The following is a 15769-nucleotide window of genomic DNA, read 5'->3' on the forward strand; positions in this document are numbered from 1 at the left end:
CTGTAGCTGCTGCTAACCCCAGAGCAGGTGATCTGGACGGTTTGTCCCGGGTTCGCTGACACCGAGGGTGGCTGAGTCACCGCTGCCTGGACCAGGGAACCTGGAGAGGGAGAGAGGGGAGAAGACGGGGGTCAGCACCTCCTGGGCAGCAGGATGGAGACAGGGCCCCTGTTCTATGAGGTCCTGATGCCACATAGGGACCTAGAGCAACACATACAATACCCCAGGGCAGAGCCCTGGTCCCCTGTGTGGAGAGCTGGCAGAAGCAGGGGCAAGGAGTGCCCAAGCTGGAGAAGGGCCCCGGAGGGGGTGTGGGTGTGCTATGGGGGAGCAGAACCCTGCCAGGTCAGAGCATCCCTTCACAGAGGAACTTCACCAGCAGGAGGAGGATGGGGCTGCAGACAAGGCAATGCCATGCCGTCTGTAGGGACACACATGAAGCGCCCATGGCCCCAGAGTCACCTCATGCATGGCATGGTACAGTCAGGACAACATTCACACTCATGTACTTGGATGGGGACAGGAACCTGGCCCAGCACAACAGCCCTGCTCAGCCATGGGGGAGAAAGGCAGAAAAACTCCATTTTTTTAACTCAAAAGAGCTCGCTTCCACATCTTCCTGTATCACTATGACAGCATTATTGCTGCTGTCGATGGCACCACAGTAATAGACAGCCTCGTCCTCGGCTTGGACCCCAGTGATGGTTAACGTGCGCGTGGTGCCGGATATGGAGCTGGAGAATCGCGAAGGGATGCCTGAGGGTCTCTGGTTGCTGCTATAGATCACAGTGACAGGGCCAGTGCCAGGAACCTTCTGCTGGTACCAGCCAGCATAGTTGTAGCTGCTGCTGCTGCTAAGCCCAGAGCAGGTGATCTGGACGGTTTGTCCCAGGTTCGCTGACACTGAGGGCGGCTGAGTCAGCGCTGCCTGGACCAGGGAACCTGGAGAGGGAGAGGAGAGAGAGGGGAGAAGACGGGGGTCAGCCTGTGCCCCACCAGCACAGCCCTCCCCGGGCAGTGGGATGGGGAATGCAACGTTTGGAAGAGAATGGACACAGACACAACTCATGCAAATTTTGGGAGCACAGCCTGGCACAATGCATCCCAGCACAGAGGCAGCTCTGGCAGTAGCAGGAGGACATGGTCATCAGTAGCAAGAGGTACTGGGGTGGCAGAGGACACACTGGAAACTTTTTTAGAAACAGGGACAGTGGTCCCCAGCCACGAAGACACCTCCAGTGCTGTCAGACACGAAAGGGAGGACATTGATAGCCATGGTCATGCAGAGGAGACAGAAACCTGCCCCACCCACACACCCACAACTCTGCTTGGTTAGGAGGGAGAAGGGCTGAAAACCTTCCCCTGAATTTAGAGGCTCAGTTTCTGACTCAGTTCCTACTATACATTGTCCCCAGACACCATAGCTGCTGCTGTCCCTGCTGCCACAGTAATAGACAGCCTCGGCCTCAGCTTGGACCCCAGTGATGGTTAACGTGACCGTGGTGCCAGACGTGGAGCCGGAGAATCGCGAAGGGATGCCCGAGGGTCTCTTGTTGTCACTATAGATCACAGTGACGGGGGCAGTGCCAGGAACCTTCTGCTGGTACCAGCCAGCATAGCTGCTGTAGCTGCTGCTAATCCCAGAGCAGGTGATCTGGACGGTTTGTCCCAGGTTCGCTGACACCGAGGGCGGCTGAGTCACCACTGCCTGGACCAGGGAACCTGGAGAGGGAGAGGAGAGAGAGGGGAGAAGACGGGGGTCAGCCAGTGCCCCACCAGCACAGCCCTCCCCGGGCAGTGGGACGGGGCCCCTGTGCCCAAAGACCATGAGGCCACTGAGGAAACCAGACCTCTGCACACAGCGCCCCACACCAGAGCCCTGGGGCCCTATGAGCCAGCAGGACGGAGCTGCCAGCAGAAAGAGGCAGTGGGGCTGGGGACAAGGCAATGCCACGTGTTCTGTAGGGACAAGATGATGGGCCCACCACAGCTCCAGAGTCACCTCCTGCATGGCCTGGTACACAAAAGTGCACATTTAAAGCCATGGACTTACAGAAACCTGCCGCAGTCCCACAGCCCTGCTCAGCCATGAGGTAGGAAGGCAGAACCCCCCAATTTTAAAAGTCCTCTGTACCTCACTTCCACATCTCTCAAGGTTGCTACACCAGCACCACTGCTGCTGTCGGTGCCACCACAGTAATAGACAGCCTCGTCCTCGGCTTGGACCCCAGTGATGGTTAACGTGCCCGTGGTACCGGATTTGGAGCCGGAGAATCGCGAAGGGATGCCCGAGGGTCTGTTGCTGCTCTGGTAGATCACAGTGACAGGAACAGTGCCAGGAACCTTCTGCTGGTACCAGCCAGCATAGCTGTAGCTGTAGCTGCTGCTAATCCCAGAGCAGGTGATCTGGACGGTTTGTCCCGGGTTCGCTGACACCGAGGGCGGCTGAGTCACCGCTGCCTGGACCAGGGAACCTGGAGAGGGAGAGGAGAGAGAGGGGAGAAGATGGGGGTCAGCCAGTGCCCCACCAGCACAGCCCTCCCCGAGCAGCGGCACGAAGCCCCTGTGCCCAGAGGATCCGGCCGGGTGCAGCGAGTCTGGCCAGGGCACCTGAGCTGTGGACGAGCACCACGAGGAGAAGAGGGGCCCAGGCCAAGGTGCCATCCCACCAGCTCCATGTCCCCTCGTCAACAGGATTGTTTTGCAGACCCCAACTCCCTTTTAAGCCCCTGCCCGCCCAGGCTCGGCCCCTCCATGGAAATCTGAGCCCGCGCTCAGGGCTGCATCCTGCCCGCACCACCCAGAGCACAGAGGGGCCGGGGCAGCACCAGCTGCAGACAGGTGTGGGCACATGGAGCAGGGCAGCAGCAAGGCCTTTCTGCCCCCCAGTCCCAGGCGTTGGGACAGACCCCTCCATTCCCGCCCTCCTTCCCTCGGATCCAGCTGCAGCCTTCCTCCTGCCTGGCACTTCTTGTAGCCGGTCACGGCCTTGGGCGAGCAAAGGAGCCCATGCCCAGCCCCACAGCCCAGCACCCTCTGGCTGGGCTCAGGCCTCTCACGGGCAATCCCCAGGGCACGTCGTGGTGCCTGTGGGACAGCCCCAGTGGGCAGTGTCCCTGGGCGTAGACCTGCAAACTGGTCTGCAGCCCTTGGGAGACTGTCAGCTCCCCGAGCTTCCCACCAGCAGGGCTTTGCTCCCCCAAACTCCTCATCCCAGGGTTTGAAGGTGAAGCGTGGTCCTGGCCCCTCAGCCGGCAGCATGGTCCTGCCTATCTGTGATGGGGCCGAGGTTTCAGCAGGCTGAACTCCCCCACGGTGATGCTCAGGAGCAGGGCAGAGACCTTGCTGCAGGCATGTCCTGCCCACGCACGGCCGGGCACCCCTCACCTGCAGCCCCAGGCCAGCTGGGCTCCCCGAGCCTGCACCCAGGCGCACCGGCCACCCCGCAGCCGTGGCACCACCTACGGCTCCTCTGCCCTGCCCTCCCCCTGCCCAGGCCTTGAACGTCCCCGCAGCATAAGGGCCTCTGCAACAGCCCAGCAGCGCCACGCTCCCTCCATGCCGCACGGCTCCAGCCGGAGCCCTTTGGCTGCAGGAGCCATGGGACATTTCTGTGCCTCACGGCAGCTCCCAGGGAAGGCAAAAGGGTGGTGGGGAGAAGGTGCCAGTCACAAAGGGGGTCTTGGTGTAGCGAGGGAGAGGGGCAGGAACAGGGCTGCTGGCAGTCATCCCCTCCCCAAATGCCAGGGGACGGGCACAGACCTGGGGCTCTAAGGGATGGCGAAGCTGGGACACCAGGCAGAGCCACCTGCAGCACAGCGCAGGGCCATGGCAGGGACCGGCCCCACCATCAAACAGGGACAGCAGAGACTCCTAACTGGCCCCTGTGATGGAGGAGGGGGGGTTTGTGTCACTTCCCTGTTGTTCTGTGTCACCATTATAGCTGCTGTCTGCACCACCACAGTAATAGACAGCCTCGTCCTCGGCTTGGACCCCAGTGATGGTTAACGTGCCCGTGGTGCCGGATTTGGAGCCGGAGAATCGCGAAGGGATGCCCGAGGGTCTGCTGTTGCCATTATAGATCACAGTGACAGGGCCAGTGCCAGGAACCTTCTGCTGGAACCAGCCAGCATTGCCACTGCTGTAAAGCCCGGAGCAGGTGATCTGGACGGTTTGTCCCAGGTTCGCTGACACCGAGGGCGGCTGAGTCAGCGCTGCCTGGACCAGGGAACCTGGAGAGGGAGAGGAGAGAGAGGGGAGAAGACGGGGGTCAGCCAGTGCCCCACCAGCACAGCCCTCCCCGGGCAGCACGAATGGGAATGTCGTGGTCGGAGCAGGATGGCTCCGGCCAGAGTCAGAGGCACATTCTGGGAGCTGAGCCCAGCACAACACGCCCCAGCACAGAGGCAGCTCTGGCAGTAGCAGGAGGACATAATCATCAGTAGCAAGAGGCAATGGGATGGGCAAGAAGGCCACACTGTGAACTTTGTAAGGACAGGGACAATGGTCTCCAGCCACGGACTCACCTTCAGTGCTCTGAAACACAAAAGTGAGGACAATCACAGCCATGGCCATGCAGAGGAGACAGGAACTACCTCAGCCCCACACCCACAACTCTGATCAAATAGAATGGAGAAACCCCTTGATTTTAGAGTCTATGTCCACTTAGTATTACTCATTGTCCCCAGACACCATAAATGCCACTGCTGTCGTAGCCACCACAGTAATAGACAGCCTCATCCTCGGCTTGGACCCCAGTGATGGTTAACGTGTTCGTGGAGCCGGAAGAGGTTCCAGAGAATCGCGAAGGGATGCCTGAGGGTCTGCTGTTGCCGTAATAGATCACAGTGACAGGGCCAGTGCCAGGAACTTTCTGCTGGTACCAACCACCATTGCTACCATAGCTGCTGCTGTCCAGCCCAGAGCAGGTGATCTGGACGGTTTGTCCCAGGTTCGCTGACACCGAGGGCGGCTGAGTCACCGCTGCCTGGACCAGGGAACCTGGAGAGGGAGAGGAGAGAGAGGGCAGAAGACGGGGGTCAGCCAGTGCCCCACCAGCACAGCCCTCCCCAGGCAGCAGGATGAGGCCCCTGTGCCCAGAGGGTCCGGCCGGGTGCAGCGAGTCTGGCCAGGGCACCTGAGCTGTGGACGAGCACCACGAGGAGAAGAGGAGCCCAGGCCATGGCGCGATCCCACCAGCTCCGTGTCCCCACGCCGATGGAGCTCTTTTGCGGACCCCGACTCCCTTTTAAGCCCCTGCTGGCGCAAGGCTCGGCCCCTCCATGCAAATCTGAGCCCGCGCTCAGGGCCGGATCCTGCCCGCGCCTCTCTCCCAGCTCCCTCCCCGCTCCCCGCCCAGCCCCACCACCCCAGATGCAGTGGGGCTTGTCCCCGGGCGGGCACAGAGCAGAGACACGTCCCAGCTCAGAGCCCAAAACCCGCCAGCACGGAACCTCCCATCCCCGGCCTGGGCCGAGCGGCTGCAGGGCCAAAGGGTGTGGGAGAGCGGGGCGCTGGGGCACATGTGTGTGTGGGGGGGCTGGCAGCACCCATAGCTCCAACATTTCCACCATGGGTTGCAAGGAGCAGACATGCCAGTGCCTGTGCCCAGGATGGAAGGATAAGACCTTGCCCAGGCTATTGCCACTAGGGCGGATTTTTGGGGTCAGCTGGACCCAACTAGGGTCTCCCATGGGGGAAGAGCTGGGAAAAGGCAGGAGCAAAGCCCCCATCCATCCCTTCCAGCTCCTCAGCTGATGTTATCTGTGACCAGTGAGCACCCCGGACCTTAACGTGGAGCTCATTGGGGTGGTGCAGCCCTGCCCGTGCCCTCCTGGCCCCAGCCCACGGTGCGTGGCTGTCCCCCCCAACACCATGATTCCGTGCACAGAGCTGGGGGACAAGGCCACCTGCGACCTGGCTGCCCACACGGCAGCTCCCAACAGCACAAATGCAGCCCCCATGGGGCCATTACCCCTGCCCAAAGCCTGGCCCTACCACACATCCTCAACCCAGCCCATGTCCACTGCCCCGTCACATTCATGGGGACGCAGGAACAAGTGGCACCCCATGACACAGTGGAGCCAGCACCTTTGTCCTCAGCTTTAGCACCAGTCCTGGGGTCCCACAGCACAGCACGGTGATGGAGTGAGTGTAGTGGGCAGCCCCTTCCTGTCATGGGGCCATGGTGAGACGTTGCTCAGGGCCGGGGCTTCCCAGGGGGCCAGTAGTGCAAACACAGCCGACGCTGGAGTAGCCTGTGGGCTCCTCTTGAGACATGACAGAGCGTCCGCCAGCCAACCCTGCTCTGCCCTGGCAGCCTCACACAGCCCTGGAGCTGCTGCACCCCTGGGAAACATCCCCTCCCAGGGTTTGAAGGCAAAACTTTGGCCCAGCTCCCCAGCCCATGGCACGTTCCCACCCCTTGGTGCTGGGCATGCAGTTTCAGCAGGGCTGAACCCCCCTGGGGTGATGCCCTGGGGGTCCTGGCTCAGCTGGGCTGGGAGGAGGGCAGGGAGGAATCTGGCAGGGCCCTGGGTGCCAGCTGGGGAGCACAGGGGGATCTCGGTCGTGCAGTGCAGGGCAGACACAGGTCTGCTGGGGGTCATCCCAGCATTTCTTTACTGAGAGGGTGGTCAGCAACTGGCACAGGCTTCCTGGAGAGGTGGCTGATGCCCCAAGCCTGTCAGTGTTCTAGAGGCATTTGGATAATGCCCTCTAATAACAGGCTTTAACTTTCCGTCAGCCCTGAAGAGGTCAGGTAGTTGGACTAGATGATCATAGTCTTCCAATGGAAATACCCTATCCATCCCTTCCCATCCATCCTGTCCCCTCTCATCCTCAAATGCCAGGGGACGGGCACAGACCTGGGGCTCTAAGGGATGGCGAAGCTGGGACGCCAGGCAGAGCCACCTGCAGCACAGCGCAGGGCCATGGCAGGGACCGGCCCCACCATCAAACGGGGACAGCAGAGACTCCTAACTGGCCCCTGCGATGGCGGAGGGGGGGTTTGTGTCACTTCCCTGTTGCTCTGTGTCACCATTATAGCTGCTGTCTGCACCACCACAGTAATAGACAGCCTCGTCCTCGGCTTGGACCCCAGTGATGGTTAACGTGCCCGTGGTGCCGGATTTGGAGCCGGAGAATCGCGAAGGGATGCCCGAGGGTCTGCTGTTGCCACCATAGATCACAGTGACAGGGCCAGTGCCAGGAACCTTCTGCTGGTACCAGCCAGCATAGCTGCTGTAGCTGCTGTCACTGTAAAGCCCGGAGCAGGTGATCTGGACGGTTTGTCCCAGGTTCGCTGACACCGAGGGCTGCTGAGTCAGCGCTGCCTGGACCAGGGAACCTGGAGAGGGAGAGGAGAGAGAGGGCAGAAGACGGGGGTCAGCCTGTGCCCCACCAGCACAGCCCTCCCTGGGCAGCATGAATGGGAATGTCGTGGTCGGAGCAGGATGGACCCAGCCACAGTCAGAGGCACATTCTGCGAGCAGAGCCCAGCACAACACGCCCCAGCACAGAGGCAGCTCTGGCAGCAGCAGGAGGAAATGGTCATCAGTAGCAAGAGGCACTTAGGTGGCAGACAAGGCCACACTGTGAACTTTGTAAGGACAGGGAAAATTGTCCCCAGCCACGGAGTCACTTCAGTACTCTGGGACACGGAAGGGCAGACATTCACAGCCATGGCCATGCAGAGGGGACAGGAACATGCTCCAGCCCCACAGCCACAACTCTCATCAGCCAGAAGGGAGAAGGGCTAAAAACCTTCCCCTGATTTTACAGTTTGTGACTCACTTCCTATTGCTCATTGTCACCGGAAACCACTGCTGCTGCCATCGTAGCTACCACAGTAATAGACAGCCTCGTCCTCGGCTTGGACCCCAGTGATGGTTAACGTGGCCGTGGAGCCGGAATAGGTTCCAGAGAATCGTGAAGGGATGTCTGAGGGTCTGTTGTTGCCATTATAGATCACCGTGACAGGGGCAGTGCCAGGAACCTTCTGCTGGAACCACGCAACACGATCGCTGTAGCTGCTGCTGCTGCTAAGCCCAGAGCAGGTGATCTGGACGGTTTGTCCCAGGTTCGCTGACACCGGGGGCGGCTGAGTCAGCGCTGCCTGGACCAGGGAACCTGGAGAGGGAGAGAAGAGAGGGGAGAAGACGGGGGTCAGCCAGTGCCCCACCAGCACAGCCCTCCCCGGGCAGCGGGATGGGGAATGCAACATTTGGAGGAGAACGGACCCAGCCACAGTCAGAGGCACATTCTGGGAGCACAGCCCGGCACAACGCATTCCATCACAGGGGCAGCTCTGGCAGCAGCAGGAGGACATAATCATCAGTAGCAAGAGGCAGTGGGACGGGCAAGAAGGCCACACTGGGAACTTTGTAAGGACAGGGACAATGGTCTCCACCATGAAGTCACCTTCAGTGCTCTGGGACACGGAAGGGCAGACATTCACAGCCATGGCCATGCAGAGGGGACGGGAACCTGCTCCAGCCCCACAGCCACAACTCTCATCAGCCATGAGGGAGAAGGGCTGAAAACCTTCCCCTGATTTTACAGTTTGTGGTTCACTTCCTATTGCTCATTGTCACCTGACACCACTGCTGCTGCCATCGTAGCCACCACAGTAATAGACAGCCTCGTCCTCGGCTTGGACCCCAGTGATGGTTAACGTGCCCGTGGAGCCGGATATGGAGCCGGAGAATCGCGAAGGGATGCCCGAGGGTCTGTTGTTGCCTTTATAGATCACCGTGACAGGGCCAGTGCCAGGAACCTTCTGCTGGTACCAGCCAGCATAGTTGTAGCTGCTCCCAGAGCAGGTGATCTGGATGGTTTGTCCCAGGTTCGCTGACACCGAGGGCGGCTGAGTCACCGCTGCCTGGACCAGGGAACCTGGAGAGGGAGAGGAGAGAGAGGGGAGAAGACGGGGGTCAGCCAGTGCCCCACCAGCACAGCCCTCCCCGGGCAGTGGGACGGGGCCCCTGTGCCCAAAGACCATGAGGCCACTGAGGAAACCAGACCTCTGCACACAGCGCCCCACACCAGAGCCCTGGGGCCCTATGAGCCAGCAGGACGGAGCTGCCAGCAGAAAGAGGCAGTGGGGCTGGGGACAAGGCAACGCCACGTGTTCTGTAGGGACAAGACGATGTGCCCACCACAGCTCCGGAGTCACCTCCTGCACGGCCCGATACACAAAAGTGCACATTTAAAGCCATGGACTTACAGAAACCTGCCGCAGTCCCACAGCCCTGCTCAGCCATGAGGGAGAAAGGCAGAACCCCCCCAATTTTAAAAGTCCTCTGTACCTCACTTCCACATCTCTCAAGGTTACTACACCAGCACCGCTGCTGCTGTCCCAGCTACCACAGTAATAGACAGCCTCGGCCTCGCCTTGGACCCCAGCGATGGTTAACGTGCCCGTGGAGCCGGATGTGGAGCCGGAGAATCACGAAGGGATGCCCGAGGGTCTCTGGTTGCCACTATAGATCACCGTGACAGGGCCAGTGCCAGGAACCTTCTGCTGGTACCAGCCAGCATTGTTGTAGCTGCTCCCAGAGCAGGTGATCTGGACGGTTTGTCCCAGGTTCACTGACACCGAGGTCGGCTGAGTCACCGCTGCCTGGACCAGGGAACCTGGAGAGGGAGAGGAGAGGAGAGGGGAGAAGACGGGGGTCAGCCAGTGCCCCACCAGCACAGCCCTCCTCAGGCAGTGGGACAGGGATGGGACCCCTGTGCCCAGAGGCCCTGGCTAGGTGCAACGAGTCTGGCCAGGGCACCTGAGCCGTGGGCGAGCACCACGAGGGGGAGAGGAGCCCAGACCATGGCACGATCCCACCAGCTCCACGTTCCCACGCCAATGGGGCTGTGCCGTGGACCCCGACTCCTTCTATAGGCCCCAGGCACAGCCCCTCCATGGAAATGCGGACCCCAACCTTCACTGGCAGCTCCTGTCCCCGTGCTCCCCCTGCCCACTCCAGGCACGGCTCTGGCCCCCCAAAGGCACCGCGATCACTCGGGGCTGCCTGCTCCCTGGGCCCCTCCGCTGGGAAAGCCAGGTCCTGCTTCACACCAGGGCACCACCACTGGGTTTCTCTCAGGAGCCACAAGACCGGGACCCGCCGGATGGCGGTGTCCGGGCAAGTGCTCCTCGACTCTGGCTGTGGGAAACACAACCTTAGCCACGACACGGGCCGAGGGATGGCACGAACGCTTTGCTAGCCCGCCTTGCTGAAGCATCCTCTGAGGCCGCCGTAGCAGCGCGGGCGGCGACCCTGGCATCGCCCGCCCGCCCAGCACCCCTCTGCGGCAGCACAGCTCCTCCGGCCGCGCTCCCCTTCCCTCCCGCCCCGGGCGCTTCTCCGCAGGGCTCCGCACCCGCGGCCGGCCCAGCACAAGCCCGCAGCGCCGCGCCAGCACCCCCTGCCCGCGGCGCACCCCCACTGCAGGCTGGTGCTCCCAGACCTCCCGGGCCAGGGGCCAGGATCGCTCCAGCTGCACAGACGCTCCCACCGTCTCAGCGGCACCGCGGGGACGAGGCAAAAACGCCCCGGCCTCTGCTCGCTATTGCTGGCCCTGGAGCATGAAGCCGAATGCTCAGCCTGCCCAGCTCCATGCAGAGCTCTCCACACCACCCTTTGCAGACCTGTCTCTGCCTTTCCGTGCTGCTCCTAAGCAGGAGATTGGATGGGTCTGCCACAGCAGTTAGAGTCCTTGGGCATCTCTGAAAGGTTTCAGTGCTGCATCTCAGGAAGACAGAAAGCAGGTTCCTCTCAGCCCTCAGTACCCCCTCACACCAGAGTCCAGCCCCCCTTCACCTTTTAGAAGCATAATGAATAGAACCCAGACACATGAAGATGGGAATTTATTTTTCTGTGTTCATTTTACAGAAGAGGTTCAAGCCAAGCTACCACCACCCTCAGACTCCCATAAGCCAAGAACACAGCAGCTCCTACTGAGACCCAGGATATTTTCCACAGGCCTCTTTCTGTTTATCAGCAGTTTCTTATGCTTCAAGTTCTGCTTAGGACCCAAGACTTTTTTTTTAACCACACACAAGCAATAAAGCCTTTAGCTGCTTTACAGTCCAACACACCACAGCAGCAGCACCCCCCCGTGGCCTGCCTCCCCTTCGACTTAACTGGAAAGAGAAGGAATGAAAGGCGGTGAGAAATCAACGAGCAGCTTTGAACATGATTCAGTATTTCTTGAACTCAATTCTTTCTACTTTCACATCATCCTCAATTAGTTGATATACATAAGTCACAACTGTGGAAGCCTGGATATCCATCAGTACAAATGAAGGGATGATGTTCCTGGAAAAAAAGCATACTTTGTCCATCTCCCCAATTAGCTTACACTTCTTGCTACTAACATATCCTATGTCTATGTATTCTGATACACTTCATTGCCAAGGGCTGGAGAGATCTAGGAAACACTGCAGTTTGCAGGCACTATCAACGGTGTCTCAGGCAGAGTTGTGCTTGGCCGAGAACAGCCCTCAAGGCTACTGAACAGCCTAAGTCTTGTCAGGCCCAGACGTTTAATTTGGCAGTGCCTTCAAAAGTCTGTTTGCCTACAAAATACTAGCATGCAGCTTCTGGGAAGACACCAGAAAGCAAAAACACACCCCAGTTCCAGACTGTCATGCCCAACATGTGGGCTAAGTAAAACCCTGGTAGCAGGGGAGCCCCCCTGTGTTCCCTGGGAAGGGAGAGAGCTGGCCTCCTGTTCCTCATATTTCCTCAGGAGTGCTCTGCAGCACAGCGGCCAGCCACTCGCAGGTGAATGCACACATTTCAGGTAAGGCCTACGGGCTCTGCTGTACTGGGCAGCTCAGGGCCCCCCTCACTCACGTTTCCAAAGCACTGTAGGCTCCTGTAGCTGATCCCGGGTTGATGTAGAACTTGTTTTCATGTTCAAATGCTTCAAATCTGTGCGTGTGTCCCGAGATGAGAATGTCCACATCCAGCTGCCTCTGCAGCAGTGCCAGGCTGGCCAGATCGCCCCAGGGAATAACTTGATGGCCGTGAATCAGCCCGATTCTGAACTGCCCAACAGTTACAACCTTCTCTTCAGGATAATTCAGGCTCTGAGAAGGAGAAAGGCACAGCCTATAAATCAGCCAAAGACCCCTCACCTAAACAATGCAGGTTCCTGTGTCACAGGACACAAACCCTCTTTTCGCCATTCAAGCTTACAAGGTCTCTTCCAGTGTGCGGACCCACAGGATGTTTGTACCACACCCCAGCAAGAGCAACTGCAGAGCAAAGAGCTGGGAACTTGCACCAGAGTGGAACCACACAGAGATCAGGAATCTCAAGGCTACCCAACAGTAAACAACTGTGCACAAGCCCCCAGTTCCTCCAACTACACAGCCAGCTACGGGACTCCAGTGGCCTCATAGCCATCAGACTTGTGCTTAGTTCAAATGAATCAAGCACATGTATTACCCCCCACATCCAGTCCCCCCTGTTGCAAGCACAGCAAGAAGGGTCTAGAACATAAATTAGTTTCTTTAGTCTTACTCATCCCTCCTCCCTGTTCTGGTGAAACACAGTTCAGGAATTGCTAATGCTGAAGGACTCCCCAGGTTTCATTGAGACCACCACAGCATGCAGGAAGGCAGGCTGAGGAATTAACAGCAGCAAGAACATTACCTCAGCGTCCCCCCTAACAACATGGATGTCCCCAGCCAGAGTCCTGAGGTAGTCATAGCTCTCCTTGGTGCAGAGGTTTCCTGTACACAAGATGTGCTGAATCTTTCCTGGAACCAGCAGCTTCTTGAACTTCACCGGCAGACCACTGCACCGGTGGGGGATGTGCAGGTCCCCTAATACTAACACCAACTTTGCACACAGCAGGAGGGAAGAGAGAGACTTTTAACCCAGGTTACTCGACAGAACAGCACAAGAACTTTTTGCCGCTCCAGGGCATTCAGACCGTTACAGGCCCAGCAGGGATTTCTTTCAGGTTCAGCTTTGAGGGAACAACCCCTCAGCACGCCCGAGTTGCCCCGCACGGACAGCCCGGCCCACGCGGGGAGAGCCGGGCGCTCTCACACCCGCACGTAGCCGGGGGGAACGCGCTGCCCGGGGGAAGACCAAGGCGGCGGGGGCCGCCGCAACGGGGCGAGCCGGGCCAAGCAGCTGCCCCACGCGGAACCTGCGGGCTGGGGGCCGCTCCTCGGCGGGGCGGCGTGGGGAAGCGGCCCCGGGGCCCCGCTCACCATCCTGCTCCTCCACACAGCTCCGGCCACCCCGTTACTCCGACGCCCGCTGAGGTAACCAGGAAGTGACGCTCTTCTTTTTCTCCTCCTCCAAGCCAATGGCAGCGCTAGCAGTGCCCCACGTGACGCCGGCGCCTGTGAAGGGCCCTAACGCCCGCCCGCAGTGCTGAGCATGCGCAGTACGGGGGCGCTGGGGCGGCAGACGCGTTGGCGTGTTCCGTGCCCTCCCCCCCCCGCCCCGTGTTTTTAACGAAATTCGTGGGGTTTTGGTGGGAAAATGCATTATCTTCCTGTGTGAAAATAAAGTACCCACGAGTGCCCGTGTGGTTAAGCGTGTCCTTTTCCCACTCAGACGCTATGGGGGGGCGCTGGGGGGAAATGGCGGCGTGTGGAGGCGAAGGGAGGCGGGGGCAGGCGCGGGGGGCCCTGAGGAAGCGCTGAGGGTGCTCGGAAAGGGGACAGGTCCCGGGGGGGCGGGCAGGCCTCCCCGTGGGCACTGCGGGGGGCGGCTCGGGGGAAGATGGGCCCTGCCAGGGCTGGGGAACACGGCTCCGTCCAGGCCAGAGAGACCCCACGGGGCCGGGCGCCATGACGCCTCTGGCTCAGCCTCCTCACGCGGGTACCCCAGGGCACGGCGCCGTCCCCGCAGGGACACCCGAGGGTCTCCGCCGGGCTCCACGCACGTAACACAAGCCGCATGGCTAAAGGTTAACCTTTATTGCCAGGTGAGCCAAACCGCGCAGAAGCCCGAGCCAGGGTCAAGCCCGCGTTGTGCCGGGTGCTGGAAGAGCCCAGGAAAGCCAGGCTGGCAGAGCTGTCCATCCTCCCACCGCAGCAGGAGACCCCTGCTCCCGTGTGCTCCTGGGCCCAGCCCTGGCAGGTCTCACGCCGCGTCAGGTTGTCTAATGCTCCATGGGGGATGTCTGGGTCGGAAGAGGAGGCTGCTGCACCTCGCAGTGTGGCGCTGCTGGGCTTGCTCAAGCGTGCAAGAGGGTCTTTTTCCATTCCTGCTAGGGCTGACGTTCTCCCTGTTTGAGGGCTTTGCCTCAGGATTGCGAGGGAAAATGCAGAAAGCTTTCGTTCCCCGTTTCTAAAACCCGTTGAAGGTGCGTAACAGGGAGCAGTAATAGCTGCCATTGTCTTCATGGCGGGTGGATGCGATGATGAGGATGCAGGCATTGCTGGCGAGGTCTTTGGTAGCAGAGAAGCGGTCGGGAATCTTGGCGGGCTTGTGCTTGTCTTGCTCGGAGTTGTAATAGAGCAGATACCTCAGGGAGTGCCCCGGGCGCTGCTGGTACCAGGAGATGCCAAACTCGCTGATATTGTACTGGGGGCTCAGGGTGCAGGACAGCCGAGCAGTCTGCCCGGGCAGCACCGACACGGAGGGTGTCTGGGTCAGCATGGGCCGAGCCCTGGAAGCTGTGCGCACCAAGGATGTGGTTACTGATGGTCTGAGCCATGTCTCCATCACCCCCAGCCCCAACGCGTCCTCCTGCTCCCTTGAGGCGACCCCATTACCCAAACTCCATCCTGCTCATCACACCACACAGCCCTGGAGCACGATGCCCTCCTCAGACTAACCTCTCCCTTGTGCAGCCCAGTCCTGCCCACCACCCTGCAGTGCCCACCCCAGACAGCAGCTAGCTCAGCCACACCACCCTTACCTGTCCCCACCGTCCCCATCAGGAGCAGGACCATGAAGCCCAGGGCCATGGTAGGAAGCAGAGGAAGGAAGGCCGTTTCGGAGAGGGTCTGGGGTGCTACACAAGCCCCGGTTGCTGTGCCGCTGGCGCCAGTGAGGTGTATGTAAATGACACAGGGGGCTCGGGGACTCCAGCTCCCTGCGTTGCTTGCTTTGCTGCAGCTGGGCTTCAGGGAGGGGGCTCGAAGCAGCGGGGCGAGAGCTGAGCATTGCGACCCACCGCCCACCTTCACCCCAGGCGAGGCCATTTCCTCCAGGTGTGCCGATGCACGCACAGCCCACCCCACTCCACCCCCCCTCTGCCCCGGGCACTGGGGTTCGGTGGGGAGGTGTCGCTGACCACCTCTCCTCTCTGATGGGGACAGCAGAGAGGTTTCCCTGTGGTCTTACACTCAGACCTTTTGCCTCGGGCCCTCTGCCACCAGGTGCGCAGGAGGCCAGGAGCCTGAACCTCACCATGCCGAGGATGCCCTGCAGCAGGAGCAGGCTGGAGGCCAGCTGGCTCTGCTGCCACCAGGGAGAATGAAAGACAGGACATGCCAGAGCCTCCTGGCAGCCATCTCATCGCAGAAGCAACACGAGGGAAGTTGCCACTCCCTTCTCCATGCGGCTCCATCACTGTGACGAGAATGACTGCCGCGAGCCGCCGATGGTGCTGGGAACTCTGCCTCTCCGCCAGGGAGCCTCAGAAACAGCAGCCACTGGCAAATGTGCGGGGGTGGCTGCCAAAGTCACCTGCCAGAAGGCATTTCCCAAGGGAGCTAGTGCAGCGAGCCGTGGCTGCAGCACAGCTGGTGCTTTGTGCGGAAAGACAGCAGACCGTTAGAGCAAAAGGCTGC

The 15769-nt window shown here is 60.3% G+C and overlaps 2 protein-coding genes and 1 gene segment (V, D, J or C); all 3 read right to left on the minus strand.

Annotated features, from left to right (window-relative positions):
- Positions 1 to 4675: 4675 nt before the first annotated feature.
- On the minus strand, positions 4676 to 5216 carry LOC142604306 (Ig lambda chain V-1 region-like). The segment is given in 2 exon segments: positions 4676 to 5001; positions 5138 to 5216. Coding segments are annotated over 2 exon segments (372 nt in total).
- A 5631-nt stretch (positions 5217 to 10847) lies between these two features.
- Positions 10848 to 13298, minus strand: LOC104630857 (vacuolar protein sorting-associated protein 29). Its single transcript, XM_075769640.1, has 4 exons — positions 13229 to 13298; positions 12660 to 12848; positions 11856 to 12091; positions 10848 to 11315 (listed from the first exon to the last, which is right to left on the minus strand). The coding sequence occupies exons 1-4, from the start codon at positions 13229 to 13231 to the stop codon at positions 11198 to 11200; spliced, it is 546 nt and encodes a 181-aa protein (XP_075625755.1). The 5' UTR covers positions 13232 to 13298; the 3' UTR covers positions 10848 to 11197.
- Positions 13299 to 14294: 996 nt separating this feature from the next.
- LOC104639399 (V-set pre-B cell surrogate light chain 3) lies at positions 14295 to 14969 on the minus strand. Its single transcript, XM_010307473.2, has 2 exons — positions 14893 to 14969; positions 14295 to 14647 (listed from the first exon to the last, which is right to left on the minus strand). Exons 1-2 carry the CDS (start codon positions 14939 to 14941, stop codon positions 14319 to 14321), a joined length of 378 nt encoding a protein of 125 aa, XP_010305775.2. The 5' UTR covers positions 14942 to 14969; the 3' UTR covers positions 14295 to 14318.
- Between the last annotated feature and the right edge of the window lie 800 nt (positions 14970 to 15769).

The sequence above is a fragment of the Balearica regulorum genome, chromosome 17, assembly GCF_011004875.1.
Source record: "Balearica regulorum gibbericeps isolate bBalReg1 chromosome 17, bBalReg1.pri, whole genome shotgun sequence".
Taxonomy (NCBI): domain Eukaryota; kingdom Metazoa; phylum Chordata; class Aves; order Gruiformes; family Gruidae; genus Balearica; species Balearica regulorum.

Excerpts from the sequence above, each read along its gene's own strand:
- LOC104630857 (XM_075769640.1), bottom strand. Across the intron at positions 12,092-12,659 it reads TTGTTAGGGGGGACGCTGAG|AGCCTGAATTATCCTGAAGA; the intron begins GTAATGTTCTTG and ends TCTCCTTCTCAG. Across the intron at positions 11,316-11,855 it reads GCCTACAGTGCTTTGGAAAC|GAACATCATCCCTTCATTTG; the intron begins GTGAGTGAGGGG and ends CTTTTTTTCCAG.
- LOC104639399 (XM_010307473.2), bottom strand. The coding sequence starts at position 14,941 with ATGGCCCTGGGCTTCATGGTCCTGCTCCTGATGGGGACGGTGGGGACA. Across the intron at positions 14,648-14,892 it reads GATGGGGACGGTGGGGACAG|CTTCCAGGGCTCGGCCCATG; the intron begins GTAAGGGTGGTG and ends TGGTGCGCACAG.